General features: G+C 51.3%; 1 protein-coding gene across 1 annotated transcript; it reads left to right on the top strand.

The window, feature by feature from the left end:
* The first annotated feature begins 8,190 nt into the window (after positions 1 to 8,190).
* Positions 8,191 to 11,625, top strand: ZBTB32 (zinc finger and BTB domain containing 32). Its single transcript, XM_069457769.1, has 6 exons — positions 8,191 to 8,239; positions 9,304 to 10,292; positions 10,549 to 10,622; positions 10,733 to 10,801; positions 10,926 to 11,090; positions 11,255 to 11,625. The coding sequence occupies exons 2-6, from the start codon at positions 9,403 to 9,405 to the stop codon at positions 11,533 to 11,535; spliced, it is 1,479 nt and encodes a 492-aa protein (XP_069313870.1). The 5' UTR covers positions 8,191 to 8,239; positions 9,304 to 9,402; the 3' UTR covers positions 11,536 to 11,625.
* Positions 11,626 to 11,754: the final 129 nt, after the last annotated feature.

An 11,754-nucleotide genomic window follows, 5' to 3' on the forward strand; every position in this document is an offset into this window, starting at 1 on the left:
CAAAAAAACCTTCCTAGAAATATTCAGTGATTATAGTAAGGTTGCAGGATTCAAGGTTAACATATAAAAGATCAAATTGGTCACATCATTGCCTGATGCCAACCAAGTTACCATTAAGAGTTGCAGAGGATGGGTGCATGGGTCTAGAAATAACACATGCAGTGACTAACACATCTCGGAGATTTATAATCATGAGACACAAGTGCTCCTCCCTATTAGACTTTCCTGACCTTCCTCAAGAAAGTGATTACCAATCAAGCCCAAAACAAAATGAGTTTATGGCACATTTCTCAGTGAGACACTCCCAAAGGTTCTGAGGCTGTGAAATATACCCTCAATCATCTGTGGAGTCAAAGTTGGGACCAGATAAATTCATTGTAAACAAGGCTGGCTGGGTGAGATGACTTCTAAATGATCCGACCCAGGATCTACCAGACAAGTACTTCCTGGAAACAAAATGATTCAGGGAGTGATCTCTTGGGTCAGATAGATCTGGTTCTGAATTCCAGCTCTGATTTTTCCTCAGAACCTCAGTTTCTTCGTATTTCAGACAGGAAAGAGGCAGTGTGAGGTGGATTAAGAATTCAGGCTTGCATTCAGAAAGTCATGTATCATTTCACTCCTTGCTCAGCCATGGACCTACTGTGTGAGCTGAGATGAGCAGCTTCACCTCTGCGAGGCTTGGTTGTCTGTTCCAATGGATGTTGTCATCATTCCTCTTCCTATAGTGGCTGTGAGGACTCCCCAGGACCACGTGTCCACAACCTGGACACTGTAGCTGTTAGGATGGGAGGCGGTGTACACCCATGTTTAGGAGCTTAGGCTCTGGAATCAGACTGCAAGAGGCCTAGGTCAAATTCCAGCTCTAACAATCACTCCTGGTGAGACCTTAGGGAAATCAATTTTTTCTCTCAGCCTCAGTTTGTGTATCTGTAAAATGAGAATAGTAGCAGTAAATTATCTGATGGAGTTTTCGAGGAAGATTCAACCAGATGATGCAGGTAAAGCAATCAACACTGGCCTGGTTCAGTGTAAGTAGCCAATAAAGGGCAAAGATATCATGAGACTGATTTTTTTTTTTTTTTTTTTTTTTTTTTTGAGACAAAGTCTCGCTCTGTTGCCCAGGCTAGGGTGAGTGCCGTGGCGTCAGCCTAGCTCACAGCAACCTCAAACTCCTGGGCTTAAGCGATCCTACTGCCTCAGCTGCCCGAGTAGCTGGGACTACAGGCATGCGCCACCATGCCCGGCTAATTTTTTCTATATATATTTTTAGTTGGCCAGATAATTTCTTTGTACTTTTAGTAGAGACGGGGTCTCGCTCTTGCTCAGGCTGGTCTCGAACTCCTGACCTCGAGCGATCCACCCCCCTCGGCTTCCCAGAGTGCTGGGATTACAGCCGTGAGCCACCACACCCGGTCGAGACTGATTTTTTGTAAGTATCTTTTTCTACATGCCAATTCATTTCCCCAAAAGTTTTCAGAATTGAAAGTATGCACTGAGTGCCAAAGCCTTCAGGATCAGATTCAAGTCAAAAGAAAAACAAAACACAACACCAAAACCCCTCATTTGTAGACCTGAAGTAAACCAGGACCAACGTGACTACATCAAACTTCATCCCACATCCACAAGATCAACCCTACTTAATCATAGCGTAGCTCACATATTGGACTCTCACTAGGCCAGGGTTCGAGTCCCAGCAATGCCTGCACTCACTGTGTGACCTGATATAAATGACTTCACCTCTCTGGCCCTCGGAGGTTTACCTGACATCGTAATTGTCTCCCTCACAGGTTATTTAGAAGGATTCAATGAGAGATGCACAGTGTGCGGTGCGCAGAAAAGGCTTGATGAGCGTGAGCTGCTCTTACTTCTCTAATACAGCTCCAGTCTTTCCTCCTTTTTGAGGGTTTCGCTTCCTGTCAGGCCGGGGGCTCGCCTCAGGCTGTCTCGGCCGCCACTTACAGCTCGGGCTGCTGTCCCAGGCTCTTCCGTGGTGCTCTCTTCCCACCTGCAGCTACTCAGCAAGCCGCCAGGATGGAGTACAGAACTCTAATCGCCGCCTGAAACTGTTTGGCTGGGCTCCCGCCCCCTCTGCCCTCTGATCAATCAAAAGCGAAGAAGCAAAGCCTGAGGACCAATCAGAAGCGGCAGCGGCGAGCAATGCCCGCCTCCTTAAAGCGCCCTGGAGCCTCATTGGATGAGTCCGAGAGCGAACCCTAAGCCGCTTAGAAGAGTGGGAGCCAATCAGCGGCGCAACCGCTGCGGACCCAGTGTGAGGGGGGACCAGGCCGCCCGCCGCGGGACACTGGGGAGGTGCGAGCTCGCAGCTGGTCTGCACCTAAGTCCTGCCTGGGCGGGCAGCCCGCTGGCCGCGCTCAGACGCTCGGGCCAACTAATGCTGGGGCAGCGCAGGGGACCATTCTCTCTGTGGCGTGTGTGGGGGGGGGGGATGGCACGTGACGTGCTTGGGTGTCCGTGAGAATGTGGAGTGCGAGTGTCCCCCTGCCAGTCGCAGGTCAAGGCCCTGCCTCTCTTGTGTCTTCCCTGTCCCCGTAACTTCCAGGTGTGCAGGGTGAGTTGTGCAGCCTATCAGTGGTGATTAGGGCAAAAGGCGGGAAAAGGGAGCCGCCCACAGGCACCCGAAGCCTGGCTGGCTCCTGAGTGTGTCCCGGCCCATCAGGTGTGGCGGCAGCCTACACACCTGTACACGCTTCCCCGGATCGTAAATCTCCATATACTGTAAAGGGTTGAGACAAGAGTGAAAGGGTTTGCAAACAAGAGCTACTGGGTGTGGCAAGATGGAACCAAGAAAGGCGGTGGCATCCCCGAGCACTTGTGGACGGAGCCCGCAAGGATACTCTGGTGAAGGAGGTTCCGACCCGGTCCGCGCAAAGAGAGTGGGAAAGAGCCAACGCCGCAGCCAATCAACACTGGGGACCGGAGGGCAGTCGAACCAGATCTCCTGAGAGGCCTGAAGCCTAAGTTCCCTGACCAATCAGACTCAAGGCCTTGCCCCTCCACAGCCAATCAGCAGCGAGCCTGAGGCAGAGACTAGGAAGTGGCGCCGTCGGAGGTGCCTCCCAGGCTGCTCAGCGCGCTCAGCCAGTCGAGGAGTGCGGCCAGTGATGCAGCCAATCAGTGTCCTCCTCAAGCTCTGAGCGCGAGGAGCGAGCGGTGCTCACGCGCCTGGCCTCGCGCCACTCCCCACTTTCTAACGGCCACTGGCCACTCCCGCTTGCGCTGCCCTAAGTGTATGCGAGGCTGAATGGGGAGGAACAGGGTCTGAGCTGGTGAGTGCCATGGTTTTTATTACTTTTTTTTGGGCTTGGGCCTGGCCCAGGCCAAGCTGGGGTTTTGGGGCTTGAATGGCCGCCGTTGAGGATCGGAAAGTGCGGGTTGAGGGCTTTAGGCCCTGGGGTTTGCGTCTGCCCTGGAGAGGCTGGAAATGGAGGCTCCTGGGCACCTTTGGGCCTAGGTTGGGCAGAGGCCAAGCCAGCATGCCCTGTGAGTTGGTCAATGATTCCTGAGGCCAGCCTGAGTTGGAAGCATGTTCTGGGGCAGTTGAAGGCCCTTGACTCTGCATGGGGTCATTGGCCACGAGGTATGGCCTCTGGACAGTGAGAGGTTATCTGTGGTCTCTGGACTGAATCTGGATCTGGTGACTCAGAGGAGAGGCCTGTGGCTCTCTGGAGGTTATAGGGAGTCGTTGGCCAAGAGATGAAACTAGTGTGCATTTGGGAGGTTTTCTAGGGTATCTGAACCCAGCTTGGGCTGGAAGTGAATGTTAGTAGGGTTGAAAGCCCAGTGAGAAGCTGTCAAGGACCATTGCATCCAGGCTGTGCTGGGGACGTGCAGTTGCAAGTCTTTCTGGGGTTTCTGGGCTCTGAGTTGAGATGCTCTTGGTAGATATTCCAGTACTGAATCCAGGTTGGACAATGTGACCAGGAGGTTGGCCTCTGGAAGTTCTGGACAGGAGGTCTCTGTAGCCCAGCCAAGCTGTTTGCCCTGTGTGAGGTATTATTGCCCTGTGGCTCTAGGTAGACCTAGGATTGGGTTGTGTCTGGGCCTTTTCGGTCTCCCTGTCCCCACTCTTCCCCATACCCTTTGTGGTCATTCCCAGAAGATGTTAGGCTGTAAGCATGGGGCAGTTGCATGGGGAAGGTGAATGTTGGACTGGACCACAGGAAGAGGTGTGCAAGATATTCTGCTCTTTAGGAAATCAACCCAGGTTATCTGTACTGATGATCTATTTATACCCATAGAGCAGGGTGTTAATATCTAATTTCACTTGGCTGTTCAATGCTATTAAAGCTTTCAGAGTGCTTTCATGTACACCAAGTTCTTAAACCAGGAGTGGAGGTGCAGGGAGTGGTCTATGAGTGGACTTCAAAGGCTGTGATCTCCTGGAAATCCCAAGAACAACTGTATGCATGTGTGCATTTGTGGGGGGCAGGGAGGGGTGAAAGGATAGATACAAGGATAAGCAGGAAGGAATAACCTGTCCAGGGATGGGTGTCAGAGCAATCTGTGAATCTCTTGTCATTTACTTGTATACAAAATGGTATGAGCATCTACAGTTTTCTAATGTAAATGGTTGGTCCTATGGTTTAGATTCTCACCTGGATGGTGACCCCCTAAGAGGTTAAGAACCACTGGAATAAAGTAGGCTCTTGTGTTATTTATGGGGCCTGGGCAAGACTACAAATGGAGATTCCTTCTTTTTTTTCTCACACCCGGTGTTGGCCCACCTTTCAAGGTGTCTCACATACTGGCCTGCACAACCAAGCTCAGTCTACATGCCCCCACACACAATCAGGGCCTAGGGTATGTACATCAGTCACCCAGTCCACTCTCGTGACTATCGACCTGGGGTTGGGGCCTATGTAGGCCCTGAAAGTGGGCTTAGAGTCATTTGGTCCAGGAAATCCAGGGTTCTAGATTCTCAGAGCATGGTCTAGATGTGAGATAACAGGAGAGCTCACAAGTTCGAAGTAGGCACTTCCTAGATAACCTTTGGACTCCTCCGCCCATGGGAAGGGACATGATGACCAGAGGTCTGAATAGAGCCCTCTGCCCAGGTTTAAGTCAATCCTGGTATTCAGTATTACTCTTGCAAAAGCCCCTGTGAGGAAGTTGAGGCTCTTGGAAGAGTTAGCCCCATATGAGTGCCAAAGAAAAAGGCCATGTGATGTGAGGATGCAATGGAACCTGAGTTTTCTGACTTCTAGTCTAGTTCTTTTTCCACTTAATCTGCATATCACTTGTGCTATGATAGAGTCTCAAGAACCTAGATTCAGCTCACCTGGGTATGACTATATCTGGTTCTTGGGTTATACAGAGCATTGATTTAAGGGAAAGAAGGAACTAACTCACTCTGTGGTATCTCTTTTCTGGTATGTGTTGGATATACTTAACTAGAAAGAGTGAACATCTTTAAAGTTCATGTAAGATTTGGATAATTGGTCTTCATCTATATAAAATGCTACAGGGAATTTAACCTTAATTTGTGGAAAGAGATGTGTTCCTGGGAAGAGTGGCTGGTTAATAGATTTTTTCTAAATTGAATCTTGTTTTCAACTTGGCTTGGGAAGAGCCAATATTTAAAATAAGTGAGATAAAGGGAGAACATTTTTCATAAAACAAATAATCATCCCTCTAGTTGGCCTACCCTGATGGTTTGATTTTAATTCTAATATTTAAAGAAAATCTATATTTGTATTGCTGTGTTGACATTGTTACATCAAGCTGGATTGTGCCTGAAGGACCTTGTATATAAGCATTTCTGGAAAGTTCTGATTTTGCAGTCAGGGTGTGCACTGAGCCTCTCACACATTTTCCCCTTAGTGTCTCCTTGGTCAAGCCTATCAGTGAGAATAAAAAATATCAGATTTCAAACTTTATTCAGTAATAGGAGTATTAGAAAGGGCTGAGAGGCAGAAATCATACTTCCTTTTCCCACATACTCCTCTTCCAATTATGTTCTACCTAATCTCTCCTACCCACTCTACCCTCTGCCAGGATGCAGGCTTGAGTTCTCATAACCTGTGGTTTCCTAGGTCTTCCCCAGAGGGACAACCATGAATGATTCCTTGGGAAGTGGAAGGTGGGCAAGGTTTTGAGACTAGGGAGGGGAGGCCTTTCAAGAATAGCAACAATTAGCAGTGTCCCTACCCTTCCAAGTCCAAGTGCTGTTTGCTTCCACTTCTGCTGCACTAAGTGCAGGATGGCTTGGGTTGTACAGTCAAAAATGTAGGGAGAGGCTAGACAAGCACCTAGAGTGTCGCCAGCATGAGGGATACCCTTAGGTGGGGTAGACACCAAGTGGGAGGCAAGATGGGGTTTCCCATTCTTGGGGGCTTTTGTTCAATGGGGAGTTCCCTTGACCCTTGTCCTCCCTTTTAGGTTCCCCGAAAGCCCACTGATGCTCTCTGTCAACTACATTTGGTTGACAGAGAATGCTGCCTGTTGAGCAGTCTCCAGTTCTCTTGATCATCAACTTGCAAACCACACCATTGGGGGGGCTGAGTCACAGACACATGATGTAGGGCTGGGAGGTGAGGGGATCACACTCCACTGGGCGATGATGTAATCTTCCAGACCCCTGTACCTTTCCCTCTATACCTGGGGCTTCTCCCTCCTGGTTTTCCCCAGTTATTCCTTATCTTTAGAGACTGTATTTCTGTGTTGGAGGAAGGATGTTTCCCTCTGTGAACATATATATCAGAGGGATTGATGCTTTCTGTGTCTTTTATATGGGTATCTAATGTGTCCCTGGGTGTGGTAGTGTGAGGAATTAGAAAGCTCAGAAATGGAAAATATTTAACGCTCAGAGTAGCAGATGAATACAGCTTGCACATTTGCATTTTCCCTTTCACTCTGACTCATCTTCCCCTCTCCTTACCCAATTGCCCCTCCGCCAGCCTCACCCATTAACACACCCTGTCTGATCTAGGAAGGGTTAACACCTGCCTGCAGCCAAGCTAGAATGAGAAGGAAGATAAGTTAGGTCTAGAGGGAGAGAATAAGAAGCTGGTCTGAACATTTTGGAGCCAAAGGGAGAAATGGCAGTTTAAAGACACAATATTTGGGTCTAGGAGGTGAAGACCAGGGGAAAACAGACTATCCCTTGTCACCAAAGCAGCCTACCAGTACCTGATTTGTTTATCTTCCAATTATTTGTTGTGCCTATATGATATTCCAGGCATCTATCATAAGTACTTTATCAACATTTGTTGAATGGATGAAAAATCCGCTACAGGATCAGGCATAATAGCAAGAAACAGAAAAAGAAACTTGAGTCTTTCATCCCTTCCTCAGATCAAAGAGTACTAAAGTGTGAAAAGAGGGGAAACCTCCGGGGACCTTGACTCCTTGGGCAGGAAATGAAAGAAACCCCTGAGTCCTGATTTCAGAGAAATGTCATTTGTCATCGGCCCAAGAAAAAGAGGTTTTCTCTTCGAAGACCACCGCAGGCTGTTCCTGGGGTTGCCCCCTTCAGAGCTTGATGGGAGGATCTGAGTCATTCACACACCCTGTCCCCGATGGTGGCCCAGATGACAGGGGTCATTACCACAGAGTAAATGAGGCTTCCTAGTACCAAGTAAGGGAGAGGGAGGAGGCATGCTTTTGGTCCTCTCTTACCCTGTCTTTGGAATCCACATGTTTCAGTCCTTTTTACTGCTGAGGTATTAGAAACAGCTTCCAGCTACTGGTGCTCCACTGTCACCTCTAGGAAACAAAACTAATAGCATTTGATTGGTGCTAGGTACTTACAAACCACTTTCACATTCATCTTGTCATTTCATCTCCTCCAAATGAGAGATTATTCCTATTTCATGAAAGAGGTAACTGAGGCTCAGAGAGGTGACTTGCTTGCCCAAGGTCACTCAACTGGTAAATGGCAGAGATGGAACTCAAATGCAGGTCTGATTATTCCAAAGTCCTTGTTTCGACAGATACAGTTCTTTGACTCTGGGAGTTCACAAACGAAGTAAGAGACAGGAGGTCAGGAGGCAGAATGCCTGGGTTCTGGAAGTAGAGGGGGTGGTCTCTCCTGCAGGCATAAAGCAGAGCCTGGGTTATAAAACCACACCCCTTTGGGGGACTGGGCCAGACTGATACTTGGGACATCCAATGGAGGACTGTGAGGTCATGGGCGGGGCTAGCTCTGGGGTGAGGGGGGGCCTAGAGCCCCAACAGCAGTTCAGAACATGCGGTGTCCAGGAGGAAGCTACAACGGGTGAGTGGTTGCTTCTTCCCAGCTGAAGCTTTCTTCCCACCACAGCTCTTTCTGTCCCCTCCCTGCCAACCTGTAGCCCTCTCCCTTAGGTGTCCCAGTAGTACCCCTCCCTCTCACAAGGTCCTTGCTCACAGCGAGCCTGCACCTAGGAACACGCCTGCTGAGGGCTAAAACACTTAGGTTCTGTATCTGGGTTCCCAGTTCTCTTCTTCAAAGCCAATGTGGTGGTTTTCCATGTGTGATAAACTCCTGCCATGTTGGGTTCTGTCTTCCTATGCTTCACATTTTGTCTTATGAAAAACAAAATTGAACCACCTCCTTATCCTAATCTTGAGAGGAAATAGCCTCCCTCACTACAGTTCGCATTTCCCTTTCTCCTGCTTCCTTGGGGTCAATTCTGCAAAAGCTCTCTCTGTCACTGGGTCATTAGCCTCTCTCCTGTGGCTTCTGCACCTGCCTTCTGAATTCACTGGAGGGGAATCTTTGTCTTTTCTCTGAAGATGTGTTCTAGAAGCTTCAGTTTCAGGGCAATGATTGATCAATACCTTAGAGCCTGCCCTCCTGCAGCCACGACCCGTCTTGCTGTCTTCCTGCCTTTCAGGCATGATGGGCTTGTGGAGGGAGGATCCACTAGCTTTCAAAGCTCTCCCATGAAGCTGGGTCTTGCTCCATCCCTAAATGCTAGGGCTAACTGGGTTTCATGGTGATCCCTTTGTCTGGAATGCTCAGCCTGACCTGCTCAGAAGTCTTTCCCTGCAGACGGGCTTGGAGAAGCAGAAGTATCAGTGTCTGCCATCCTTTATATCAGAGACTGCCAGTGGGCAGGCCCTGTCTATACTTGTCTTAAACGCATTACTTGATATTTTTGTTAACTGCCCGGCCCTTGCTCTTTAAGTCCTGAATTTGGTCTAATTTCCATTCTCCTACCACCATCCCCACCTCTGGCTGCTGTTACGATTCTGGATAAGCTCAAGTCCTCTGTTGGGTTAGTTTATTTGCTCACTCAGAACAGAGGTCTCTGATCTAGAACCAGCAACTCACTCTTTCTCCCCTCACCTCCACAGGTTTGAGAATATGCTGTTCCTCCCTCGTCTTTACTTCATGGACCCCACACTGTTGCCTTTCTCTTAGAGCCTCTGAGATTGGTACCCAGGCTAGGCATAATGCCCCTGCCTCCCATAAGACTGCCCAGCCCCTACGGCTCTGATCGGCTGGTACGGCTAGCAGCCAGGCTCCGGCCCGCACTATGTGATACCCTGATCACCGTGGGGAGCCAGGAGTTCCCAGTCCACAGCCTGGTGCTAGCAGGTGTAAGCCAGCAGCTGGGCCACAGGGGCCAGTGGGCTCTGGTAGAAGGCATCAGCCCTTCCACCTTTGCCCAGCTTCTACATTTTGTTTATGGAGAGAGTGTAGAGCTGCAGCCTGGGGAGCTGGGGACCCTTGAGGCGGCGGCCAGGGCCTTGGGAGTGCAGTCCCTGGAAGAGGCATGCAGAAGGGCTCGAAGGGACAGGGCTGAAGAAGAGCTGGATCCAGGGCTGAAGAAACATCAGGAGGAGCCAGAGAAACCCACAAGGGATTCTGAGAGAGGACCGGGGAGGCTTGGACAGAAGCAGGAACCAGAGAAGTTTTTTAGAACTGGTGAGAGAGAACAGGAGATGTCGCACAAGCACAAGCCACCGAGAGAGAGCCCTGAGATGGCAGGGGCGATGAGGGAGGATCAGGGGGAGCAGATGAGATCAAAGGAGGAGAAACTGAACCAATCCCCTGTTTGCCACGGGGCAGCAGACGGGAAGCAAGGAGTGGTCATGTGGGTGAGGGAGAGTCCAGGGGGCTCTGAGGAAAGTCTGCAGGAGTTCCCTGGGCCCCTTCCCCTACCAAGTTCCTTCCAAACCAGCATCATCCCCAGGCCCTGGTGGGCTGAGGCCCCTTGGTTGGGGGAGAGCCAGCCTGCCCTGTGGAGCATCCTGCTGTTGCCGCCCAGATATGGCACGCCCTTCTCCCATAGCACCCCCACCACTGGAGCCTGGCAGGAGGTCTGGCCTCAGGACCAGAGGTGAGTGAAGGGGCTAGGAAAAGGCCTCCAGGCCGGGAGGGAGTGGCTCAGGAGAGGCAACTGTGATAGGTGGAAAGGTGCCTCATCTCTCTCTCTCTCTCTACTCTACATTCCTGAGCTGGGGATGGGGCAACGATCTCCTGCCACAGGAAGCCAAAGCCTAGCCCTTGAGGTCTCAGGACACCCCCCCTCTTCAGGAAAGGGCCAGGCTCCCAGGTTTTGCCAAGGCTATAACTCTTTCCCACCCCACCTCCAGGATCCCACTGGCCCTGAACCTCCCCAAAGGGCTCTGGAGCCAGAACCAGCTGGCCTCCTCCAGCCCCACCCCAGGTAAGCCCCTCACTGTCCTGCACACACCCTGTAACATGGTCTGTCCTCTGGGGCTGGGGTTCCAGGAGTCCAGCCTGAGCAAGGCTCCTGCTTCATTCTGCTTCCTCCAGGTTCCCTCTCCCAGGGCCCCACACAGCTCAGCCCTGGGGAGATGGAAGAGTCTGATCATGGGCACACAGGTGAGCAGGGTGGGGGCACTTTTGCCTCAGCCTCCCTGTAGCCCCTGATTTCTTGTCTGGGTGTTACAATGAGTCACCTCTGGGATTCCTGGCCTTGCCCTCCTTTAACTTCTCTGTCCCACAGGAGCACTTGCAACCTGTGTGGGTCATGAGAGCACAGCAGGCCACCCATCTCACCAACACCCTCCCCCAGCCCCTTCTGCTCGGTCTCGGCCCTATGCTTGCTCTGTCTGTGGAAAGAGGTTTTCACTCAAGCATCAGATGGAGACGCACTACCGAGTCCACACAGGTATGGGCGCCGTGCCTGGTATGAACTGCCCGCTTCCTTCCCACCTCCAGTCTGCCCAACTCCATCACCAATTCCCTCACCTGGTTGCCCAGTCTACCCCTAGCTTGGGCAGCCTTTGCTCCCTTCTTCCTTCCTTCACCGACCTCCCCCTCTGCCCTCCCTAGGAGAGAAGCCCTTCTCCTGTAGCCTTTGTCCTCAGCGCTCCCGGGACTTCTCTGCCATGAGCAAGCACCTGCGGACGCATGGGGCCGCTCCATATCGCTGCCCTCTGTGCAGGGCCGGCTGCCCCAGCCTGGCCTCCATGCAGGCCCACATGCGAGGCCACTCGCCCAGCCAGCTCCCGCCCGGATGGACCATTCGCTCCACCTTCCTCTACTCCTCCTCCTCCTCAAAGCCATCCCGGGCCTCGACCTCTCCCTGTTGTCCCTCCTCCTCCACCACCTGACGAGGTGTCGGTAGCTTCTTTGGGCTCAGCCAAGATTCCAAGTAAAGAATAAGAATCGGGCCGGCTTGGCTTCTGACCCGGCACTGCTGCTGCGGCAGCTTAGCAAACTCGGCCCCAGAAGCGCTTCAGGAAGGCGGCTGAGAGCTCTCTCCCGGACGACCGTGGGTCGCTGACGCCTGGGCCAGCGATCCCCTTTAGAGTGAGGGCACTGAAGTTTAC

This window comes from Eulemur rufifrons, chromosome 24 (genome assembly GCF_041146395.1).
Source record: "Eulemur rufifrons isolate Redbay chromosome 24, OSU_ERuf_1, whole genome shotgun sequence".
In the NCBI taxonomy this organism is placed as follows: domain Eukaryota; kingdom Metazoa; phylum Chordata; class Mammalia; order Primates; family Lemuridae; genus Eulemur; species Eulemur rufifrons.